General features: G+C 44.2%; 1 protein-coding gene across 8 annotated transcripts in view; it reads right to left on the bottom strand.

The window, feature by feature from the left end:
- XPNPEP3 (X-prolyl aminopeptidase 3) overlaps positions 1-26,539 on the bottom strand; it is a 151,974-nt gene that overhangs the window by 107,846 nt on the left and 17,589 nt on the right. For 7 of the 8 annotated variants that reach the window (XM_089684854.1, XM_089684857.1, XM_089684855.1 and 4 more), the window contains exon 3: positions 11,185-11,595. The exons of the other annotated variant lie outside the window; for it this stretch is intronic. In XM_089684854.1, coding sequence (XP_089540980.1) covers positions 11,185-11,595 — 411 coding nt within the window. The remainder of the gene's footprint in view (positions 1-11,184; positions 11,596-26,539) is intronic. 8 annotated transcript variants of the gene reach the window in all.

Here is a 26,539-nt window from a genome sequence, read left to right as displayed (position 1 = left end):
TGGATGCAATATAGGACCTCGAGACAACAGGTCTGGCCGATACGGCAGGGCCCACAGCCCGTCTACTGCCATCTTCACTATGTTTGCGTACCAGATCCTTCTGGGCCAGGCCGGAGCAATCAGTATCACCTGAATAGACTCCTCCTGAATCCTGCGTACAAGACGCGGCAGCAGCTGGAATGGAGGAAAGACATAAATCAGTGAGAACTGGTTCCAAGGAATCACTAAGGCATCTACCTCTGCCACGCAAGGGTCCCTTACCCTAGACACAAAAAGACCAACCTTGTTGTTGAACCTGGATGCCAAAAGATCTACAGTACATCCGGGCAAGCCCATGGCTGGCAGATTTCCTTGAAAATATTGGAATACAAAGCCCATTCCCCTGGAATCAACTGGCGGTGACTGAGATAATCCGCCTGCCAATTTTCCACACCTGGCATAAACACTACTGACAGACTTGGAACACATCTCTCTGCCCAGGTCAGAATGTAGTTCATCTCCTTCTGAGCTCCTCGACTCCTGGTACCGCTCTGGTGGTTTATGTATGCGACTGCTGCGGTATTGTTAGACTTAATCCTTACAGGCCAACTCTGAAGCCTGGATGTCCAATATCTCAGAGCCAGCCTAACTGCTTGAAGTTCCAGGACATTGATGGGAAGAACCCTTTCCCATGGAAGTCTTGTTCCCTGAACTGTGGCTTCCTCCAGAATGGCCCCCCAACCTGAAAGGCTTGCATTGGTGGTTAACAACTTCCACTCCACTGGCCGAAAGGATCTTCCCTCCTCCGAATTGTGACTTATCAACCACCAATTCAGGCTCTGCTGCACCTCTGGAGACAGAGATATGCAGTAATTCATGGCTGGAATTATTTTGTTCCAAAGAGACAGAATGTACATTTGCAGTAGTCTGGAGTGGAATTGAGCATAGGGAAAAGCTTCGAATGAGGACACCATCTTCCCCAGACCCCTCATATAAAGGCGAATTTAAGGATTTTAAGGATACCTCTTGGCCTTCAAACTGCAAACCTCGTTCCTCAGGGTGCAACGTTTCCCTGGAGGCAGTAATACCTTTGCCTGAACCGTGTCTAGGACCATTCCCAAATACTCCTTGAGGTTGAGCACCCAGCCCAGCTGTTCCATGATCTGCATAAGGACCACATCCTGCTTCAGATCTGGCACTGACCGATTTCTGAGCAAGAGATCATCTAGATAACCTGTGACTGATACTCCCCGAGTTCTGAGTAGCCCCAACACTGAAGCAAGAATTTTCGTGAAAGCTGTGGGAGCAGTGGAGAGCCCAAATGGTAGTGCTATGAACTGGATATGCTGAGCCCCTACTGCAAACTGCAGAAATCTTTAGTGAGGAATGAATATCGGTACATGCAGGCATGTGCCCTTGATGGAGATGGGCGCCAAAAAAATCTCTCTCCTATAGGGACTACTGACTGAACCAATTCCATATGAAAGGATCGGACATTTAGGAACTGATTTAGCCCCTTGAGGTCCAAAATAGGCCTTACATCCCCATTTGGTTTTGGGACTGTAAACAGGTTTGACTAAAACCCCTGAAACCTTTCGTCCACTGGAACATCTGTGATTACTCCTTGAGCCAATAGGCAAATGAGTGCTTAAAATAAAGCTCTTATTTTCTCTAGATTCATTGGTACATTTGATCTTAGAAACCAGGGAGAGGAAAATACCCCAAATTCTAGTCTTTACCACAGACAAATCGTGGAAATTACCCATTTGTCTTGGATTACAGTCCTCCATGCGGCCACAAAACTCAAAAGCCTTCCCCCCCACCCAAACAATTGGGGGTGCCCCTTCATAAGGAGGCGGACTTTGGATCTGACAACTTTTGCACCTAGGGCCTCTTTGGGTTTTGATTCTGAGATCTACCCCTGGAGGCTGAGACCTGTTTGTGGCGAAACGATTGCCTGGCAGATGAGGGCTCAGCAACCAAAGCCCATGACACCCTAAAAGAAGAACGTTTTGATTTCCTCTTACAGGGTAGAAGAGTACTTTTACCCCATTAAATCTTTTGGATATATTTTTCCAAATCTTCCCCATACAGCCGTTCCCCATGAAAGGGAAAACCTGCCAACAACTTTTTGCATGGCAGTTCTGCTGACCAGCCACAAAACCCTGCGCATGTGCACTGATAAGAGGGTCAGGCGAGAAATTTGCTGAATTGAATCCTTAAGAGGATCAACCGCAAAACACAAAGCATGCATAACATCCTCCAAATCCTCGGCCGAGCATTCCCCCTGCACTGATGGTCTTCCAATCTGTCGCTTGACACGGTCAGAAAGACTCTGGCAAATGCCAATAGCTGCCAAGCTGGCTGTGTGGCAGAACCTGCCAGGGAGAAGAAAGCCTTAACTAGAGACTCCAGCTTATCTGCTGGGTCCTTGAAAACCTGAATATTATCCACAGGACATGTTAAATATTTATTCAGGGATGAAACAGCTGCATCCACTACAGGCAACCACCATTTCTTAAACTTTTGTTCCATGGGGTACAAAACAGAAAACCTCTTTGGTGGAACAAAAACCCTGTCTGGGTGATCCCAGTCAGCATACATAATTTGCTTCAGAAGAGGATGCACCGGAAAGGCCTGAGTACTCTGTGAAGGCTTCAAAGAACCCAGGGAAGAATAAGTAACCTCAGAGGTTTCTATCGGAGGTATCCTGAACCCAAACCATAACATATCAGTGCGGTTTTGGACTAAAAATCTCTGAGACTGGGAGGCAACGACCTACTGTTTCTCCTAAGGCCGTGACTCCTCAGACAGAAATTCTACTACCTGACCTTCCTCCAGCTCTTCCTTATCCTCAGGCTCCACCCATTCCTGCTCCAGGATTGGTGGTTATAGTGATGGGGATCTATCCCGCTTCTTAGACCCTTGAGAAACTGATGCAATCATTGCAGCAATCTTATCTTCTAAACCCGCTAAAGCTGAAGCAAGATCATGCTTGGTTACATATGCTGAGGCAGAAGTCACAGTAGTAGCCACAATGCCAGATATACGTAGCGGCTCAGACTGCACAGTCGCTTCTGGCTTGTCAGGAGAGGATACTACAGCGGACCTTCGGCTAGGTTCCTCAGGACCTGGTGGTGGTACCTTAGTGCCCTTTCCTGCTGCAACTCCCCTGCTAAGTTTTCTGGAAGACATTACTTCAGATAGTGCAAACCTGTGCACTTCCACTAGTAACACAGATCGCAGTGATACAGGTACGTACGTAGTGTGCTGAAAAAAATACTCAATGCAAATGCTGCCTCATGGTCCACGCTTCCCCCTCAAGGGAGTACTCACATGCCCCCTACTGAATAGCCTGCTCTGTATCCCAGCCACAGGAGATTTCTCAGCAGCAGCAGCCACGCATGTCCTGGCCTCCAGATAAACAAAAGATGTCCAACTTCCATTTCTGGCCGCACTCCCTCTAGTGGCCGATAACAAAAAGAGCAAGCACATATTGGAAACAGCTGTGAGCAATCCCCCCGGTAGAAACTCACAGTCACAACATCTCTCCTTTTCCCTCCAATTTAGAGCTTTGTTTCTCTTTACTTTACAAAGAGAGAAAAAAAGTAGGTATCTTACCAGTCCTGCTGCAGGTCCCCGACTTCCGCCAGGCACCAACCTTCACCCATCACGGTGGGCATTGTCATACAGACCCTCAAGGACTGAATCCCCATGCTGAGGGGCTGCCGCCTTGGACCCATATAGCACCACACTGGAAGCACCTTGGTCAGATTTAAAACTGCACAGGGTTCTGTCTGCGCGGAATCCAGCGCTGTAAGGCTGCAACCTTGAGGATTCTTCTCTTTATCCAGCGAGGCTTGGGTACCATCCATTTTAGCTCATAGCCTTCCAAATGGATCAGATGAAAGTCCCTGATTCTCTAATGGAACCGTTCTGGACTCTCAGGTATGTTCCAAAAGCACAGCAACACTTTCAGTGATCATACACCTTACAGACATTGGCAAAAAAACTGAGGTACTTTCTGTATAGGAGTGGTTATATAGGGGAAGACCTCTTCTCTGATTGGTCGGCCAGTGTCCATTCACCTATTCAAAATGAATGGGATTTCTTAACAACTTGGGTAAAGCGTGAGCATTAACACAATGAACTAAAACAGAAATGTTTGAATAGGCCTTGGAGCAGACACAGCATTACATCTATTTTTCCTAGCTAAGTAAATGAATACTATAGTAATGGCAACGGGTAAGTATAACACACACACCTATTATCTCTCACAGAGATTATAGTTCTCCTCCTGACAAAGTCTTCATGTGTCTCTCTGCAGAAGACCAGAAATAATTATGTTCGGGCATAAAAGTCTCTAGTTTTTGGGCTGAAATACTATCCCAGAGATGACAGTATCATATAAATCCCAATGTTTAGTGTAATTACCTGTGTTAACACTTGTTGTCTCACAAACCTGCTGCTGCTGCTCACCTTAGCTCTCAGTTTCCTTCTCTCAGTCTAGGCACAGCTTGTTTAAAATTCTATATTTCTCAGAGAATAGATGAAGCTTTTGCACCTGTATTTGTTAAAGAAGAATTGCAGGAATTTATATTTTTACATACTCACATTGGTCAAGCTTGGACCAATGTAACTATGCATATGCCATACCTGTTAGAGTCTCATATCCAAAGACCCTCAAAGCCCAACATCGGCACAGGAAGGCTGCCAATGCCTTGGCCTATGTGGTTGTGACTCAGGAAAATTTTACCAAGAAGTGCACCTCCCAATCCCTGAATGGTGGTGTTTACATTTCATGTAATGCCAACCATCTGACCCTTGCTCAATTTCAGCTGTACATCAGTAGACTTCCATTGATCTGCACTTGGACAGGAACTTGGGCCTTCCTCAACCCTGCAAGAACTTCAAGAAAATGTGTGTCAACCTTGAGCCCAGATTGCCATACCCTCTAAACTCTCACATTCACTTGTTAATAGCACTAGACTTTCCCTATTTATATTTCTTTTTAGATACACTCTGGAAAGGGTGCAGCAGCAACAGCATTGATATGGCCTAAATAACAATGGGGATACCTCTCTGGCCCCAAGCGAAAGCCACTAAATATCTTCAGACCCGCAAAGGGCAGAACTGCCATAAGAAGGATCATTTTTTCTTTGCAAGCTGGATGGAGAGGCTGATATCACACTATAGAACTTCACTTGCCCTGCTTTATCCACAGATGCTCCATATATATACAGTGGGGCAAAAAAGTATTTAGTCAGCCACCAATTGTGCAAGTTTTCCCACTTAAAAAGATGAGAGAGGCCTGTAAATGGCATCATAGGTAGACCTCAACTATGAGAGACAAAATGAGAAAAAAAATCCAGACAATCACATTGGCTGATTTGGAAAGAATTTATTTGCACATTATGGTGGAAAATAAGTATTTGGTCAATATCAAAAGTTCATCTCAAAACTTTGTTATATATCCTTTGTTGGCAGAGGTCAAACGTTTCCTGTAAGTCTTCACAAGGTTGCCACACACTGTTTCTGGTATGTTGGCCCATTCCTCCATGCAGATCTCCTCTAGAGCAATGATGTTTTGGGGCTGTCGCTGGGCAACACAGACTTTCAACTCCCTCCAAAGGTTTTCTATGGGGTTGAGATCTGGAGACTGGCTAGGCCACTCCAGGACCTTGAAATGCTTCTTACGAAGCCACTCCTTCGTTGCCCGGGCGGTATGTTTGGGATCATTGTCATGTTGGAAGACCCAGCCACGTTTCATCTTCAATGCCCTTGCTGATGGAAGGAGGTTTGCACTCAAAATCTCACAATACATGGCCCCATTCATTCTGTCCTGTACATGGATCAGTTGTCCTGGTCCCTTTGCGGAGAAACAGCCCCAAAGCATGATGTTGCTACCCCCATGCTTCACAGTAGGTATGGTGTTCTTTGGATGCAACTCAGCATTCTCTCTCCTCCAAACATGACGAGTTGTGTTTCTACCAAACAGTTCTATTTTGGTTTCATCTGACCATATGACATATTCTGGATCATCCAAATACTCTCTAGCAAACTTCAGACGGGCCCGGACATGTACTGGCTTAAGCAGGGGGACACGGCTGGCACTGCAGGATCTGAGTCCCTGGCGGCGTAGTGTGTTACTGATGGTAGCCTTTGTTACCTTGGTCCCAGCTCTCTGCAGGTCATTCACTAGGTCCCCCCGTGTGGTCCTGGGATTTTTGCTCACCGTTCGTGTGATCATTTTGACCCCACGGGGTGAGATCTTGCGTGGAGCCCCAGATCGACGGAGATTATCAGTGGTCTTGTATGTCTTCCATTTTCTAATTATTGCTCCCACAGTTGATTTGTTCACACCAAGCTGCTTGCCTATTGCAGATTCAGTCTTCCCAGCCTGGTGCAGGTCTACAATTTTGTTTCTGGTGTCCTTCGACAGCTCTTCGGTCTTCACCATAGTGGAGTTTGGAGTGTGACTGTTTGAGGTTGTGGACAGGTGTCTTTTATACTGATAACAAGCTCAAACAGGTGCCATTGATACAGGTAATGAGTGCAGGACAGAGTAGCCTCTTAAAGAAGAAGGTACAGGTCTGTGAGAGCCAGAAATCTTGCTTGTTTGTAGGTGACCAAATACTTATTTTCCACCATAATTTGCAAATAAATTCTTTCCAAAGCAGCCAATGTGATTGTCTGGATTTTTTTTCTCATTTTGTCTCTCATAGTTGAGGTCTACCTATGATGCCAATTACAGGCCTCTCTCATCTTTTTAAGTGGGAGAACTTGCACAATTGGTGGCTGACTAAATACTTTTTTGCCCCACTGTATAAGACAATGCAAGTGATGGGCTCTCACATTATGGTAATCAAGAAGCAGATTTTTTTTCATTTGATTGGGTTCATCCTATGTTGTATACATTTGTATAATGATTGTTCAAGGAGGCTCCTCACCTTTGTATAATGATTGTTCAGGGAGGCTCCTCACAATTCCGGAAAATTACAGATAGTTTTCTATCCCCCTAAGTCACTTAGTTTGACCCGTGTGCTAGTCATTCTCATACTAAAATGAAACTTGTGGATTCTCGCAGTTTTGCACTCTCCCATCCAATTTACTTCTCTCCTCCAATTTAGTAAGGCTCAGCAATTGACATGAGCTAGAGTGAAACCAAGTACTTCTTTATGCAATCTTGTTCTCATCAAGGAGATAAACAATTTCACACCTATGGTGTCAGGACCATTTGAAAAGCAAACCTTTTCCCCTTGTCCTATACCCTTTTTTATCCATTCCCCTTCCACTGCGAGTGTCCCCCTTCCCCATCGTTCATCTGTCCCATGGGGTTTGATCCTCACCATACACATCTTCACCTGTCCATAGCTATGAGCACAACCCGCAATCAGAACCTACTTAAATCAATTATGTTTTGTTAAGTAAGAAAACTTCCCTTAGACCTAAGCTTCCATATAACTGAATAATAAATACGCTACAATTTTCTTAGTTAATGGATCCGAGAAGAGATGAGTGGCTACTTGTTTATCCATAAGAATCTCCTTCATGACACATTTCTTTAGGAACAAGTAAGACAGAGTAGCTGGGAAAATTATTGAGCACGCAATCACGTTGATATCCTATTATACTTATGTTGCAGGTCAAGCTGAGTGTTACCACAATATGCTGTGTTCCTTAATGCCTCATCAATATGGGTCATGTAATCTTTGGCGGAAATACAAAGTTACCCCTGGACCAAAACCTTGACAAAATGTATTTGATCAAATCTGTCTTGAATAACCCTCTTTAACAGAGTTAGAAATAGAACAAATGCTTCATCAACTGTATCTAATAGATGTCTGGAGGGAATGCAACCTTGCCACTAAGGATTTAACTATATTCACCTTCATATTCACCTATTCACTCTCTCCCCTCTGGTCCCAACTGTTTCCACATCTAAGGTCATAACAGTACCATGGCCAGATCATTCCCCTCTCCAAATGATCATCTCTGATCTCTGGTTCAATAGCCACTTGGCTTAGTGGAGCTTAAATTAATTTCTACTCAAATACACCTTGGGCTTTAACCAATTCAATACTGGGCAATTTTACACCTTCCTGCCCAGGCCAGTTTTCAGCGCTCTCACAATTTGAATGACAATTGCGCAGTCATACAACATTGTACCCAAACTAAAATTTTATAATTTTATTCACACAACTAGAGCTTTCTTTTGGTGGTATTTAATCATCGCTGGGGTTTTTATTTTTTGCTAAATTAACAAAAAAGACCGAACATTTTGAAAAAAAGTTATAAAAGTTTGGAAATAAATAATTGTTCTTCACAAATTTAGGTCGAGATGTATTCTACTACATGTCTTTGGTGAAAATAACCCAAATTAGGATGTATTTTTTAGTTTGTAGGAAGGTTATAGAGTTCACAAACTATGGTATAGATCTGAATATTGATCAATCCTGAAGTACTGACAGCCAGTCTAATTTCTTGAGGTCCAAGAATGTCAGAATAGTACAGATATCGCCCAAATGACCACTTTTTGCAAAGTAGACAGTCCGACGTACTTCATAAGAGGCATGGCGAGTTTTCTGAAGTTGTATTTTTTTTGTCATAATTTTTCAGAAAATGAAAAAAATAAAAATTACATTTTATTTCTTTTTTTTAAGATTTTTTTTTCATATTTCACTATGTCCAAAGTAGTACAATGTTACCATAGTAACATTGTACTACTTTGGGGAAGTGATCAGTATTTTTTTTTTTTTTTACACAATTTGCTTATAGCAAAGAATTACTTTGCTATAAGAAGGCATTTACCTGAATGACATCGATTCATTCAGGGTTTTTTTTTTGTGCTTAGCTATGATTTGGCCACAGCTAATCACATGACATGTGCATGTGATTAGCTGTGACCATTCACAGCTAGACACTAGTATACAATGGATGGTATGAATGAAGCCATCCATTGTATACAACTGTCATGTGACCTGCTGTGATTGGTCACAGCAGGTCACATGGTACCGGCAATGGGGGCCGGTACTCAGATCTGTCATCGGCCGTGTCCGAGGCACATGGCCGGTTGACATATCGCGCGGCTGCGCAGCTCTGCAAGCGCGCGAACTGCGCATATGCGGGACGACGCCATATGGCGGCCTCCCGGAAAGCTAATACATTTTTACGGACACCATTCGGCCACAGGCCGGGCATCAAATGGTTAAGGAAGTAGAAACAAAACTTCTTCAGTTTTTAAGCAGAACTGCACTAAAGACACTTCCCCTTCACTTAATTGGGTGCCCATAAGGCCCCTATCAGTGGCAAACAAATTTAGTTAGCCTCTACAGTCAAACACAATCACAAGAGCACTATCAAACAAATGGGACCTGACCTGTTATGCTCATTAAAAGTACATAAAAGTTCACCTCCCTGCCCACAGCCTGAAAAGGACAAGGAGAAAGCAGCAACATACTGATGAGGTCATCCTTTTGTTCCCTCCTTCTATCAGCAGGCTATGTGTCAGCCAGTATGCATAGAGCATAGCTAAGGCCCCCAAGCACACGAACGGTTTAGCCCCAGTGCATGAGACTCTGGCATTTAGCTATGGGCAGAAGACACAGGTGCACCATCCAGCCCCACTGCTGGCAACCTATTCAACTCTTGAAGAGTTTGACATCTGCTGTGGTTGGACAGGCTGGGCGGTGCACTCAGTGGCACTACCATTTAGGGCAGTATTTGCTCAGGGATGAATGCTTGGAATTCAGACTTCTCGTGTTATGGGCATTCATCCCGGGGCACAAACTTCCCTAAACCAGGGCTTGACAAATTTGCTTTAAATCTAGGAGCCACCTAAAAAAGTTAGGAGCCAGGCATTTTTTGGCATAGCATGGATTGTCAGTGCCCAAGGAAAGGCAACTTTTGGGTGACAAGCTTCACATGATGCAATTTGCCGCATGACAATTACAGCAAAACTGAACCACATTTTAGGTGTCATTGAAAACAAAGGCATCTGAACTTGTGTTTTGTGATCACAGGGATTCTGCCGCAATCCCAAAATGCACAGGTGTGAATGGAGCTGCCCTGGTTCACACATTTGCGATTTTGGGATTGGGGACTCTGGGGGTGTTTTTTCATTGAAGTCAGTAGGACACGATTTTGCATTGAAGTCAATAGGGAGCGTTTTAGCATTGAACCAATTGGGACTCAATTTTGTATTGAAGTCAATAGAGGACGTTTTTGCATTGAAGTCAATGTGGCGTGACTTTGCATTGAAGTAAATAGCGGGTGTTTTTGCACTGAAGTCAATGGGAAGCAATTTTGCATTGAAGTCAATAGGGGGAGTTTTTCCATTGAAGTCAGTAGGATGAGATTTTGCTTTGAAGTTAATAGGAAGCATTTTTGCATTGAAGTCAATGGGACTCAATTTTGTATTGAAGTCAATAGGGGGTGTTTTTGCATTGAAGTCAATGGGATGCGATTTTGCATTGAAGTCCATAGGGGGTGTTTTTCCACTGAAGTCAATGGGATGTGATTTTGCATTGAAGTCAATGGGACAAGATTTTGCATTGAAGTCAATAGGGGTGTGTTTGCAATAACATCAACGGGGCTTAATTTTGCATTGAAGTCAATGGGATGCGATTTTGCATTGAAGTCAATGGGACACAATTTTGCATTGAAATCAATGGGAGGCAGTGTGTGAATCCAGGATGCAATTTCTAGTCACCATGGCGACGGAGCTTGGGGTTTGTTGAGCCCTGCCCTAAATGGAAGTACTGTTAAGTGCACAACCCAGCAATATACAGCCATAGCAACTGTCAGACTCTTAAGGCTCCTGACAGTGGGACTGAACGGTACACCTGTGTTCTCCACCTGTGGCTAAATCCTGGCGTTTCACACACAGGGGCTAAACAACCAGTGTGCATTGGGCTACCCTTCTCCCACTTTACCGAGAGTTACTATGCAGTCAATTTTAATAAATGCAATGGTGATTTTCATATCTACCTAGACCTATTCCAGAGTTCTTCATGTCTTCATTAGGTCTTGCTTTTTTCCACAAATACTGACTTACATAGTTTAGGAAAAATATTGTTTCATTCAAATACTGAGAACTATGAACACCTCAAACTGCAGATGGCCCAATTAAAGCTGAAAAAAACATCAAAATCAATTATTGGTATGCACACTGTAAATTTCCTTTAAGATAAAGGATCAACATACCAAGCAGCTTTGGTGCTACATGTTTAAAGTCTTCTAATGGGAAAGCCTGGTCTACACCAGTCAGTGCAACTGCTCCATCTACTCCAGATCGAGGTCCATCCCATAATTCTCGGCTAGGGTCTCTGCGTGGCACAAATAGTATGGCTGTATGAGATGGTAGTGCATGTCCTGGCTTAGACTGTAAAAGTAGGATACTTTCTGGCTCTAGAAACCCACACAAGTAGAGGAAATCATTGTGCTGATGAAATGGAAATGGAATGTCACTTGTCATGTATAGTGTTGGATTTGCCAAAACAATAACCGCAGGCTCTGTTACTCCACCAAGGATTTCAGATTCTTTCTGGATAAGAGCCATCAATTTGTGACGACGCAAGGCATATTCTGTTTGTGTCAATCCAGGTGTGACCTCCCCTATAAAGAAAGAAAACAGTAACTAATCAGTGAGCATCAGGTACTAGTAAATTAATTTTATAAAGCCTTATATGTTCTCACCTATTACAAAATACAAAATGTTTTGCAATCTATTATTTTGTAGAAAAAAGACTGGAATGAAGTTCTATGGAAGGAATTTATGATTTGGCACTGCCAAACTGAATTGGCAATATCTTTACTGGGTAGGTTTTAAAGGACAAATGTACCTTTGGTAGGAGTTGTCTCTTATAGTATGCCCACAACCCCTTAAATAGGCCCACCTTGTTTAAAACTTACCTCTGCACTAAGTGGTCCAGCTAAGTGGTCCAGCCCAGAGTAGCACAGTCTTTCTTTTCACAATTTCCCCAATAGTGTCATCTTCATTCTGTGTATGTGAGTCAGGGCCCTATTCATTCTTATGAACTCATAGTGGCCTCCAGCAGTCCTCTAGAGCAGTTCCCAAGTAATGGGTCACGAACAGGGGCGGAAAGGGCAATGGGGCAAGTGTCCCCCAGGCCTCCCTAATGTGCCAATTAAAACATCCGGTGCCTTCACAACATAGCTTAATGAAAACTGCACTAATATAAATGTTAAGACGGCTGGGACCGCAAGTATGGCTTGCCTAAATATTTGTATTATTGCAGCCAGATGGTTACATTAAAGTGGCTGCATGGTGCACTTAAAAAGCGTTCCCATAGCCCTCGCACTCATTCCTCCTTCCTCCGCGGCACCACTGGGAGGAAGTGACATATAACTACACTTCCTTCCAGCCAGCCGGGCAGGAGGGAAGAAAAGCACCACTGGACACCAGGCAATGACTCTGCTAGGTACTTTTCCTGGGTTGTGGCAGGGTGATGGAGAGCGCATTTTGAAAGGAGTGAAAGAAAACAGGAAAGTGATGTTGATTGGGGGGGGGGGGCACTGAAAGTGTGCATGACAGGGAAGGACTGAATAAAACCATGAAAGAGAAGGGAATGAAAAGGGGGGTTTGTTTACTGTTTAAAAAGTGCATATAGATTGCAGAATACTGTACAAGTTGTTTTGTGAAAAAAAATTATAATTTTTGGAAATTAAATTATTTTTGGGTCACGACTGTCACAAATTAGCTTGCAGCCTCTTGTGTGTTTACACTTACCTCCATGCTGCCCTTGATTCCTTCACGTGTGTTGTTCTGTGCTCACCTATGGGCGTCATCTGCTATTCCCTGGGTTTTATGTCCTTCCCTTCCAACACTTGCTGTCCCACCTCCTTGTCTGCCTGTCTATTTAAAATGTGCTCAGACTGGGCCACATTGCCTGAGCAATGTTTGTTGTTGGAGCTCCCCTGTGTTCTACTGAGTATCTGTTTAGCGTATCTGTGTACCGACCCCCGCTTCGTCCCTGACATTCCTCCTATATTGTCTACCAGTGAACTGACCCCGGTTTCGTTCCTGACATTGCTAGTTTTCCGCCTGTCCTGACCTCGGCTTGCCAACTGGATCTCCTGTCTCTACTCCCTTTGTACCCTGCTCCCGCTAGCGGTCTCTTCTACCTCAGCTGGGTGTACCTGGGGGCCGCGACCTGGTTCCAGCCTGCTCCAAGTCCATCCCCACCATCAGGGGCCCTGGTGAACAAGTAGGCTGGGGCTTCGACTCTGCGCCCTGTGGAACCCCAAGCTGTGGTTTGATAGAGCTCACTATCATAGACGTGATAGTTTGCTCAGGCCATGAGCTCTTCGGAGACACCGCAGCATGCCCTGAAACAAATCATGCACTGTCTGCAGGAACTCTCCTCCCGGTTGGATCAGCTACAGGTTGCATCCACTTCCTCGCCCTCTGCTCCAGTTCCTGCTGCTCCACCTTCCGCTGTTCCCCCAGTGGAACATGGTCCTTCGAGACTCTCGCTGCCTCCATCGCCTCGCTTCTCTGGTGATCCTAAGGCCTGCCGAGGCTTCATCAATCAGTGCTCGATTCATTTTGAATTAGCAGCCGATCATTTCCCTACCGATTGTTCCAAGGTGGCATACATGATCTCCCTCCTTTCAGGTGAAGCACTGGCTTGGGCCTCGCCACTGTGGGAGCATCAAGACCACACTATCTCCAGTCTCCCAGCCTTCCTGCAAGCTTTCCGGAAAATGTTTGATGTGCTCGGCAGGACTTCATCTGCTGCGGGAGCTCTTCTTCGGCTTCATCAAGGCAGCAGGACTGTTGGACAATATGCAGTTCTGTTTCGCACCTTAGCCTCAGAACTGGCATAGAATAATGAGGCCCTCTCTGCAGCCTTTTGGCAGGGTCTAGCAGACCGTATTAAGGATGAACTAGCTAGGAGAACCATACCCTCTTCCCTGGATGACTTGATTGCTCTTAGCATCCAGATCGATATCCACTTCCAGGAGCAAGATCTAGAAAGGGCTCATCCACGTCGTTCTCCAGTGGGTTCTTTTGCTCCTGTTTTCCAGAGAGTCCCTGATCCACTTACCTCTATAACAGTACCAACGTCTGAAGAGCCCATGCAGTTGGGCCGAACACACCTTACTTCACAAGAGTGATTGCGTCGCCTAAGATTAGGTCTATGCCTTTACTGTGGGGCTGAAGGTCATGTAATTAGGTCTTGTGCTGTCCGCCCACCTCGCACTGTACCGTGGCTGTGGCCACCCCCTCTCTGATGCTCCCTCAACATTGCCAGACCTTACAAGATGTTTCGTGTAGTAAGGCTGCTCCCCTGCCTACTCCTATTACAGGCCCCCTTCTGGTGCTGTCCGCCTCTAGTTCCTTCCCCTCTTTGCTGCCCAAATCTTCAGTCCCTTTACATATATTGCAGCTCAGAGTTCCTATATCGCGACCTTTCAGATGGGTGGAGGTTCCGACATCTGTACCATCTGAGTTCCCAGATTCATGTGCCCTGCATGCTGAGACCCCAAAACTCCCTTCAGCTTCTTTGGAGCCAGCCGTGGGTTCCACATTAGTAGCTACTGAACCCTCTGTTCCCTGCCCTGCCCCCCTACACCCTACCGTGCCTTCTGTCCCTTGTCCTGTCCCCATACATCCTACAGTGCCCTCTGTTCCTTGTATTACCCCAGGTTCCTGTTCTGCACAGCCTGTCTTGCCCACTATACAAATCAAAGCCTTCACACCCACCCCTGTGCCCTCCCTGGCAGCCTCCTCACCAGACCCTTCATCCCGGTTTTTGGTGTCTGCTCCAGCCCAACTTCCTGTCGTATGTTCTCCTATTCTTACTCCTTCCGAGGCAAATGTTTCCAAGAGCTTACATCTGTCAGCTTCTAAGTACAAAGTAGCTGCTGACTGTCATTACCAGATAAGTCCCAAATATTTCCCGGGTGACAAGGTTTGGCTCTCTACCAAGAGTATCCGTTTACGGGTACCCTTTATGAAATTTGATCCTCGGTTCATTGGTCCCCTTACCATCCTTAGCCAGGTCAATCCTGTTGCTTTCAAACTCCGCCTCCCTTCACATCTGAGAATCCCTAATGTTTTCCATGTTTCTCTTCTGAGACCATATTTTCCTGTCCTCATCATCATCCTTCCTCTATAGCGAGTACTTCGGATCAGTATGAAGTCAAGCAAATCTTGGATTCTAAATTCATCAAAGGGAAGCTCTTGTATCTAATTGACTGGAAGGGATATGGTCCTGAGGAGAGGTGTTGAAATCCTTCTACTGATGTTTCTGCACCCCGTCTGGTGGAATTGTGTCATCAGAGGTTCCCCTTAAGCCTGGCCCTAAAAAAGTGGAGAGACCTCATAAGAGGGGGGGTACTGTCACAAGTTAGCTTGCAGCCTCTTGTGTGTTTACACTTACCTCCATGCTGCACTTGATTTCTTCATGTGTGTTGTTCTGTGCTCACCTATGGGCGTTATCTGCTATTCCCTGGGTTTTATGTCCTTCCCTTCCAAACACTTGCTGTCCCACCTCCTTGTCTGCCTGTCTATTTAAAATGTGCTCAGACTGGGCCACATTGCCTGAGCAACGTTTGTTGTTGGAGCTCCCCTGTGTTCTACTGAGTATCCGTTTAGAATATCTGTGTACCGACCCTGGCTTCGTCCCTGACATTCCTCCTATATTGTCTACCAGTGTACCGACCCCGGCTTCGTTCCTGACATTGCTAGTTTTCCGCCTGTCCTGACCTCGGCTTGCCAACTGGATCTCCTGTCTCTACTCCCATTGTACCCTACCCCGCTAGCGGTCTCTTCTACCTCAGCTGGGTGTACCTGGGGGCCGCGACCTGGTTCCAGCCTGCTCCAAGTCCATCCCCACCATCAGGGGCCCTGGTGAACAAGTAGGCTGGGGCTTCGACTCTGTGCCCTGGGGAACTCCAAGCTGTGGTTTGATAGAGCTCACTATCATAGACGTGACAGACTTAACAGCCTCCCACCCGCCATATAGTAATATGACGGACGCAAGGTGGTTCTCTCACTCTGGGAGGACATCATATGACATCCTCCCATTCTAACCGTGCATGCGCGGCTCCCGGAGCGCGCATCGCGGCGATCACCGATCTACGGAAAGAGCCAAAAATGTTGGCTCGGTCATGTGATCAGTTGTGTCCAATCACAGCTGATCACATGTAAACAGGGAAATGCCGGTTATCGGCATTTCTCTCCCCACGACCTGTCACGCTGACAGCTCGAAAGGAGAGCCGGTAATCTGCATTCCTCGGAGGGGATATCTACACAGATCATCAGAGCACTGATGATCTGTGCAGCCCCAGCAGCGCCACCTGTCAGTGTCCATCAGTGCCAGCTGTCAGTGCTCATCCACGCCACCTTCCAGTGCCCATCAGTGCCACATTTTGGTGCCCATCAGTGCCACATATCAGTGCCCATCTCATCTGCATTTCAATGTCACCCATCAGTGCCAGTCAGTGCCGCCTATCAGTGCGCCTATCAGTGCCACCTATCAGCGCCCATCAGTGCTGCCTATCAGTGCCGCCTAACAGTGCCAGTCATGGCGCCTAACAGTGCCAGTCATGGCGCCTATCAGTGCCAACTATCAGTGCCATATATGAGTGCTGCCTTTCAGTGCCCATCAGTGATGCCTGTCAATGCCCATCAGTGCCACCTACCAGTGCCTCATCAGTGCCCATCAGTGCCACCTATCCGTGTCCATCAGTGCAGCCTATCAGTGCCCATCACTGCAGCCTCATTAGCGCACATCAGTGAAGGAGAAAAATCACTTATTTACAAAATAGTATAACAAAAACTAAGAAAAAAAACTTTTTTTTTTTCAATGGTTTTTGGTTTAAGAAAAAATAAAAAACCCACAGGCGATTAAATACCACCAAAATAAAGCTCTGTCACAAAAAAAATGATAATTTCAAACGGGTACAGTGTTGCATGACCACGCAATGGTCATTCAAAGTGCAACAGCGCTGAAAGCTGGAAATTGGCCTGGGCAGGAAGGGGGTATAAGTGCCCTGTAGGCTAGTGGTTAAAGATCAAGGACAAATGTGGGTCCTGAGGTTCCACAGGTTGAGAACCACTGCTCTAGAGTATGGCTATCTTCATAGAAATTAATGGGGAAAGCACGCTTGTGCAGAATGAAAATAATTTGGCAGGAATGCTTTCAGAAGAAAGGCTGTGCTGCTTTGGCAAGGCTGCAAAGTGAAGATCAACTGAAAGGGGAAGAGGTAAGTATCTAACCAGGTTTGCCACACTGTGAAAAGTTTGTGTTAGGAACATACCCCCTCCTTCTCTACTGAGAAATGTTTTCTGAATGACTACATGAGTCACAGTATCCCAGGGATCATGGTACAGGCAGTAGAAAAAATGAAAATGCATTACTCAATGGAGAAGGAGGGAGCAGGTTTCTGGCACCACTTTTTCACAGATCAGCCTACAGCTGAACATTATTAATCCCAGCAGTGCAACACAGACAGGAAGAAGACATGGCATTCCTGCACAGAAGATTTCTCCAAGATCCAGTTGCCTGCACAAAGTTGGAACATACTCCTTTAAGTTGGCCACAGATGGATCGAAAATCGGCTGGTTCAGCATGGACCGGCTGAATTTCAATTCATCAATGGCCCTTCCCGCTCAAGAGAACTCAGTCTAATTGGCTTCTCTTGAACAGAAATGTTGGAAAATTTCATTTGATCAGCACATGCAGCCAATCAGCTGCAGACAGATCAATGTATTCTGACAGTGGAGGAGACTCCAGATTCCGGGTCACCTGATCACTGTGATAGCCTCTGATTTGCTATCACAATGATCAGTCACTGTAAAACCCACCCCCATGTTTTCTCTCTCTGAATGGAGGAGAGAGATACATTGTATCTCTCTCTCTGTCCTTTCAGAGAGAAAAAAAAACAAGTGTGTATAAAATAAACAAATAAATAAAAATAATTAAAAAAATACAAAATTACCTAGATCAAGGTTTGATCTAGGTCAGTGCCAGGGTTAGGGTCAAGGTCAGGGTCGGTATTTTTTTTTTTTTTTGGTCAGGATTGTTTTTTAACATTTTAAATTAGTATCAATTAGTGGCAGGATAAAAAATAAGAAACGCAAAATGTGCACTATTGTTTCTGGGCCGTACTACGGGTACAAACAACAATTGCCCTTTGGTGGTAGGTTATGGTAGTAGCAAGAAATATACAGCTACATTTTAAAAAAATTATATCCATTACCATTTACCACCAGATGAAAGCCCAATTTGTCCTGAAAAAGGTATAATCCACCTGAATGCACAAAGTAATTATGATGTTATATACGCTGTGGGAACTCGCTTCTAAGTGGTAGAGCTTTTTTAAAGCACACAGCAACTCGCTTCTTCTTAAGGGCCTTTTTGCCCAATTTTATTTGAAAGAAAATGTCCCGTCACATAAATCCTCCCATGCAGGGGTATCCACATCAAACAAATGCAAATGATATTCAGCCTTCTGGCTGGTACACCGATTTCCGTCTGTCTCCTGCAGACTCTATCCAAAAATGGCTTTCCCGCACACAGCTAGCCAATCGCACACAGCTTGTCTGGCTTCCACCTCTACTAGGTGAAGCCCACCTGACTCCAAGCAGAGACCTCCTGTCTGCTGGGGTGGAGCCCTCCTGACTCCTATCTGCCGGGGTGGAGCCCTCCTGACTCCTATCTGCCGGGGTGGAGCTCAGAATCATGGCCTGGCCTCCACAAAAAGGCCTGCACACACCTGTGCAATCAGCGCGCTGGCTGCTCCCAAAATATGGGCCCAGGATTGGAATTTCATCCCTCCCAAATCTCTTAGAAATCTCCAGGCTACAGGTCCCAAAACAGGCTTTACAAACCAAAGAGGAAACTGATAAACCAGTTTCCTCTGCATTATGAGATCTGCCTGGAGCCCCTCAACCTGTATAGTTGAGAATCCTGGGTCTCCATCGTGATTTCCACCGTGGCAGGATACCGTATTGCCACAACGCTTTTTCTAACACGTCAAAGTTTCAAAATTGTGCTTAGGTGTTAAGATTTGTTTTACCCTTAGGCGCAAAAGGGTTAAAGAGCTCCTGTCCCCATACGCTCACGCACAAATGCAAGTGTGCATGTAGGTCCTGCACGGATAGGTAAACAGTGATCGCATCATACATGTGAGGTATCACTGCAAACGTCAGAGCAAGAGCAATAATTCTATCACCAGACCTCCTGTTTAACTATAAACTGGTAACCTGCATAGGCTTTTAAAATGTTGCCTATGGATAATTTAATGTACCATAGTTTGTAGCCATTCCTCGGGTGTATACAATTTTAAAGTGTGACATGTTGAATACCTATTTATTTGGCGCAACATCTTTTATAATTTACAAAAAAAATGATGTTACAAATGTGGTCAGAAGTTTGCATACCCTTGGAGAATTGGTAATATACGGTACCATTTTTATAACAGAATAGCACAATTATAAAAGAAAAACATGACAAGTAAACAAATTAAATAACCCCTGTTCAAAAGTCTGCATACCCTTAGTTCTTAAAACTGTGTATTGCCCCTTCAGCATCAATGACAGCGTGCAGTCTTTTGTAATAGCTGTCCATGAGGCCCGGATTCTTGAAGGTGGTATAGCTGCCCATTCGTCCTGGCAAAATGCCTCCATGTCATGCGAAGTCGTCCGGCATGAACAGCACCTTTAAGATCTCCCCAGAGTGGCTTGATGATATCAAAGGATAAGTTCACCATGGGGAACATGTTCCATGTTCCACCTGTTTTTTAGGATGAAACATGTAACATGTTCCCATAGCTATAGCTGCAGCCGCAGACCCCCCCCCCCCCCGACAGATAGTACAGGGGGAAGTCTCCCCATACTACCTGTCAAATTTGAAAACAGCACGGCCGTGCGGGACTCTGCCCATGCAGCCGCATCATTCATTCACGGACTTCCACGAATGAATGATCTGCAAGTCCCGACAGCCGCTGAGGCTTGTAATTTTCAAGGAACTACCACAGCGTACATCCCATATGGCAAGAAGATATTCTCACAGGTCTGCAGGAAACCTGCATAGCATCAGCAGTCTACTGATCGCTGGTGCAATGCTTTACAGGCTCCTGTAGACAAAAATAATAAAGCCACATTGTTTACCTGCAAGAAAATGTGCATTTATTATTTTTTTTCTAAAAGGTGAACTTATCCTTTAAGGTTAGGAGACTGTGATGGCCACTCAAAAACCTTCATCTTTATCTGCTGTAACCATTGGATGGTCAACTTGGCCTAGTGCTTAGGGTCATTGTCGTGCTGGAAAGTCCAAGGGTATCCCATACGCAGCTTTCATGCAGAAGAATGCAAAGTGTCTGTCAGTATTTTCTGATAATATGCTGCATTCATCTTGCCATCAAATTTTACAAGACTCCCCGTACCTTTAAAGCTCACACTCCCAAAACATCAGTGAGTCACCACCATGCTTTACAGTGGGGATGTTAATCTTGTCGCTATAGGCCTTGTTGACCCTTCCACAAACATAGTGCTTATGGGTGTGACCATAAAGCTCAATTTTGGTCTTGTCACTCCAGGTTACAGTGTGCCAGAAGCTGAGGTGTGTCAAGGTGTTGTCAGACATATTATAACCGGGCTTTTTTGGGGCATTGGTGCAGTAAAGGCTTCTTTTTGGCAACTCATGCAGCTTATTTTTGTTCAAGTATTGTCATATTGTTCTCCTTGAAACAACCACACTGTCTTTTTCCAGAGTAGTCTGCACTTCTCGTGAGGTTACCTGTTGATTTTTCTTTGTATCCTGGCTGCAATCTTTCTTCGCCTACCTGACCTTGGCTAGGTATCAAGAGATTCCTGAATTTTCCACTTTATAATAAGTGATTGAACAATACTGACTGGCATATTCAAGGCTTTGGATATTTTTTTATATCCTTTTATATCCCTTTTCCTTATCCTAACGTTCCATTACCTTGTTACGTTGGTCTTTTCTGCTCCACATGGTTCAGTATCTAGTCTACTCAGTGCATCCACGTGAGAGCTAACAAAAACTCTGACTATACAGAGGCACTGATTGCAATTTAAAAAGCAGCAGATGCGGGAAATTAACTTTTAATTGCCATTTTAACCTTTGTGTGTCTGTGCCAAGGCCAAATATTCCATGGTGTGTAAACTTTTGATCAGGGCTATTTGGATGATTTCTGTTAGCATTAAGATTTAAAAAGGAGCCATATGAGCACTGTTTTGTCCTCGCTACACATTTCCCTTTGTGTAACTCAAGATGCAGTTAAACCATCTAATTCTGCAATAAGCCAGACTGCATGTAATCTTAAAGGATAAGTTCACCTTTGAGACCATGTTACACCCGTTTTTAGGGTGGAACATGTAAGATGTTCCCACTGCTGCAGCTGATGCCCGACTTCCCCCCCTTGACAGCAGTACAGGCAGAAATTCCCCATACTAGCTGTCACTTTTTGAAAACAGTGCGGCTGTGCGGAGCTCCACCAACCGGCCGCATCATTCATTCACAGAATTTTCTGAATGAAGTACAAGTCCCGACAGCCTTTGTAGTTCTCCATGAATTACCAGGGCACTGATGAGCACTCTAGGTAATTCTTTGATACTACCTTTCATTCAGTAACTGTCTGCCCTTATGAGGAACTGTTTGACTGCTACACTGACAGTTTGCAGGAGCCTGAGAATGAACCCACAATCTGCTCATTGCAGGTGCAATGCTTCACGGGCTCCTAATATTAAAAAAAAAAATGCATATCTGTTTTACCTTCAAAAAGATGTGCATTTATTTATTTTAAATGATCTTATCCTTAAAGCTTTATTAACAGATGCTAGGCTAGGGGGGAGGAGCCCAAACATGGCGGCGGAGGAGAGCGCAAGGCACTAGCTTTCTGCTAGGCTCCACTTCCCGACCTCCCCAGGGACTCTCTGGAGCAATTGAATGAAGGGGCAGACTCACCGGAGTGTGGAGGGCCGTGGAGGAGAGGCTGGAGAGCCGGGGATGTGAGCAGGACGTGAGGTGGAGAGAGAGGTCGATCCCCCCGGGGCTTCATGAGGCAGGGATCCGGGCTGCTGGGAGACGAGGTGACACGGCAGGAACACGTGACCAGCCGCGGAGGATCTCTGGGAGGAAGAGAAGCCGGCCGGCGTCCCGAGGAGAGAGGGAGGTGCCGGTTCACTCCTGGCTTCGTTCCCCGGCTTGCAGGAGACCCAAGAGACCCAGCCTGTTACCTTAGGATGGACCCCAAATAACTGAAAAGTGCAAGAGACCCGGAGGAATCCCCCTAGGACTGAGCGTTGAGGAAAGCCCTCTACCCAAAGACCGGAGCCACTGCCCAGAAAAGGAAAAAAGAGAAGGGCGAGTGAGAGCGGCTGGGGCTTTTTGTGTACTGTAATCTTGTGTGACATAGAGGAGTAAAAGGTGAAGGAGAGGAGGGGGGGATTCCCAAGGGTTAAGAAGAGGTGGAGAAGAGAAGAGGACCAAGGAGATTCAGAAAAGCAAAGTAAAAGAAAAAATAGAAAGGCAAGGCTGGGTCACAAGTTATAGACATTTGGTATATACCTGTCTTGAGAATATAGAAGAAAATAAGACCCACAGAGGACATGAAGAATAAAGGAGCTAAAGGAGTAGGGCTCAAAGGGTCCCAAATGGGTACGATTAAGAAATACACATCTCAAGGAAACATTACTCCAGAAAGGTCCCAAGGCGCTAGTGAAAAAGGTGAAATGGAAACTAGTCTGGGAAATAGCCCAAGATTATCATTGGGCATGAATAGCAGCTGTAGTCAACAAATGGAGGATAGTATGGAGAAAAAAGAATCTGACGGTGAAGTACCAAATAAGAAAGAGATGACAGAAATGTTTCAAAGTTTGGAGAAAATGGTAAAGCAAGACATGACAACTATTTGGAATGATTTAGGGCATCTGTTATTGAGAGTGGAAGAAACGGAGGAGAAAGTTAAAAATCAGGCCCAAACCACAGTTAAACTAGAAAAGAAAATAACAAATATGGGGTTCATTCAGAAAAAATTGCTTTATAGGATGGAAGTACAAGAAAACAAAGAAAGAAGGAGTAATCTCAGGGTACAAGGAATTCCAGAGTCTGCAAAAGGGGAAACATTGTATGAATTAGTTAGTAAAATTTTAAACTCCATAATGGACAGATCTGAACCAGACGTGACTAAATTGGATGGAGTGTTCAGAATAGGAAAGTTCAAACAGGTTAATGGGAAGGAGAGACCAAGAGATACAGTTGTCTAATTTCAAAAATTTGGGGATAAAGATGAGATCTGGAGGAAGATCAAAGGAAGATCAATAATTAAGTATGGAGATATAGATATCCAGATTTATGCGGACTTAACACCAGAGACCCTATGGAGAAGGAGATCCCTGAGACCTTTGTTGGAGCAAATTAGAAAGGAGAATGTGCAGTATAGATGGGGAACCCCAGAATGCCTAATTGGATGGAGAAATGGAGCTACAGCTTACCTGAGATTTCTAGAGGAACTGAGAGATTTTTGTGACAGACTGGACTTGCAAAGAATGGAGATAGTTGGATGGGAAGAAGAAAAAGGAGAAATAGAAGATATAAGAAAAGAGGACTGGCAGCGGGTCGAGGGAGGAGGGGGGGGGGGGTTGGGGGGAGGGACAGAGAGGGGGGAGAATTCGTTTTTTTTTTTTTCCCCCCCCTCTCTCTCTTCCCCTTCTGATGATATGGTACCCCCTCCGAAATTTTCGACTGGTGGGGGTAGTGGAAATTTTCTGAGTCAATTTGTTGGAGAGGGAAACTGGGGAGGTTGGAGGAGAGGTGAGCCGTCCATGGGCGGAGGTCAACCCCAAAGTCTTATATCAAAGGTGGGAGTAGACCCACAAATGATTAGTAGGCATTTTACAAGCCTAAAAAGGGGTAGGGGAAAAAAGGGGAGGGAGATGGGAGGGGGGAGGGGGGGAACAGGGGTTGGGTTGGAGGGGAATACCTGTTCACAGGTGCCAGAAGTTGGTTGACTCCATGCAACACAGATGTACAGCAGTTCTCAGAAACAGTGCTTATACAACTAAATATTAATTAAGTGATTAAAAGGAAAGTAAAATCTTCAAACATTTTTCAGTTTATATAGTGAATGTTTGAGTTTGTAAAGAAGAATACAAACACTGCTATTTTTTTGAACAATCTAATATTCACTTTTCTTCAATTTTTTTAGAGGAACAACGCAAATTTGATATATTTGTCTTCATGTTTTGATTTGGAATAGAATGTGTAGTGTCCCCAATGCATTTGTGTGTATGGAAATAAAAGCTATTAGAAGGATTTTGAGCTTTATTCACTTTTTTCAACACACTACTATTATTTTGAACACATCAAAATGTATATCAATTGATATAAATAAATAAAAAAAAAGTCCCAAGAAGTGAAAAAAAATTATTATAGCACAAAAAATATATGATATAAAAATCCATATTTTTCAATTCTTCAACTTTTATATTCCCACTTTTTGTTGCGTGCTCATATTTATGGTGTCAATTATCTCCATCACCTTCTAGTGTGTGCGCTCACCTCACAAATTCGACCCTCAAGGAGTCAGAGAGCAATCAATATCCCGGAATGATTCCTGGTTGGATCTCTTCCTTTAAGTGGACACAGGAACAGCTCCCACCGAAATCATATAAACGATCAAACACATCTTTAAGGGGTCTTCAAATGGCTCAAAAATAAGTCAGAACTTCCATAGTGTAGTAATTAGATATTTATTTAAAAAATTCAAAAACAGCCAAATGGCTACTCACATAGAAACAAGGGTCACAGACCCAGCAGGCATGTACTGTGTAACCCACAGTCAGGTGTACATACAAGGAGTCCCAAGATGGAGATTACTGTCCAAACGTAATTACATCACCCCCCCCCCCCCCAAATGACCCCTTTTTGGAAAGTAGACACCCCAAGGAATTTGATAAGAGGCATGGTAAGTATTTTGCAGATCTCATTTGTTGCCACAAGTTTTTGGAAAATGAAGAAAAAAAACAAAAACATATTTTTTCTATTCTTTTTTTATATTTCAAAACCTTGTGAGAAAAAATTAGATCTGCAAAATACTCACCATGCCTCTTTTTAAATTCCTTAGGGTGTCTACGTCCCAAAAAGGGGTCATTTGGGGGGGGGGGGTTTGGTGCTATCCTGGCATGTCTGGGCCTTCCAAACTGTGATAGGTATTGAGGAAGTTAAATGAGAAAGTTATCCACCTTCAGGCTTTCAAAGTGGTCATTGGATTTCAGGCTTCTGTATGTGGCTAGGCTCCCAAAAAGTCTCACACATGTGGTATCCCCATACTCAGTAGAAGTAGCAGAATGTATTTTGGGGTGTATTTCCACATATACCCATAGCTTGTGCGAGAAATAAATCATTTAATTGACAACTTTGTGTAAAAAAAAAAAAAATGGTTTTGTAATTTTCCAGACACTTGTGGAAAAAAAAAAAAAAAAAAATCTTCCATGGACTCAATATGCCTCTCAGCTGATAGCTTAGGGTGTCTACTTTCCAAAAAGTGGTCATTTGAGGGTGTTTGTACTATCCTGGTATTTTAGCACCTCAAGAAATGTGATGGGCAGTCAGAAAGTAAAAGCTGTGTAAATTCCATTATCTATACCATAGTTTGTAGACGCTATAACTTTCACACAAAGCAATAAATATACATGTACTGGGATTTTTTTTAACAAAAAACATGTAGCAGAATACATTTTGGCCTAAATTTATGCCGAAATTTTAGTTTTTTTGGATTTTTTTTTATGACCGAAATGAGAAAATATTATTTTTTTCAAAAAAAATTTTATTCTTCAAAATGTTTTTGTTTATAGCGCCAAAAATAAAAAGCGCACAGGTGATCAAATACCACCAAAAGAAAGCTCTATTTGTGTGAAAAAAGGACATAAATTCAATTTATGTACCATATTGCATGACCGTGCAATTGTCCGTTAAACTAGCGCAGCGCTGTATAGCAAAAAAATGGCATAAATTGCAGTATCTATACCATAGTTTGTAGACGCTATAACTTTCACACAAAGCAATCAATATACACTTATTGGGATTTTTTTTTACCAAAAACATGTAGCAGAATACATTTTGGCCTAAATTTATAACTAACTTTGAGTTTACTATATATTTTTTATAGCTGAAAGTAAGTAAGTGAGGCTCCATTCAAATCTGTGTGTTTCCGAACGCATGGCATATAAAATGCTAGCTTTGTCTTGCGTTTCAGAAACATGCTGCAAATGTGCATCGTGTTTGTGTTGTCATTACATGTTATAAAGGCACCCCAAGTGTTGTAACGCACTGTGCTCCCCTCCAAAAAAATTTCTGGAACCTTCCTGGGGCTATTGTGGCATGTAGGACAGCCCATTCAAGTGAATGGGATGCCCTATGGGTGACGAGTGACAACACCCAAAACAAATGTATGTAGGAATGAATTTTCACTACGTGGAGATGTGAACAGGGCCTGACAGCTAAGTGTCTTAGTCCCTCCTATGTATGTGTATAAAGATGACTATACACTATGCAAACTG

This window comes from Staurois parvus, unplaced genomic scaffold (assembly GCF_062004578.1).
Source record: "Staurois parvus isolate SC_StPar_1 unplaced genomic scaffold, SC_StPar_1.0 ptg000360l, whole genome shotgun sequence".
Classification (NCBI taxonomy): Eukaryota; Metazoa; Chordata; class Amphibia; order Anura; family Ranidae; genus Staurois; species Staurois parvus.
Note: the sequence above shows the minus strand (reverse complement) of the source record. Positions and strands in the feature narration are given on the sequence as shown.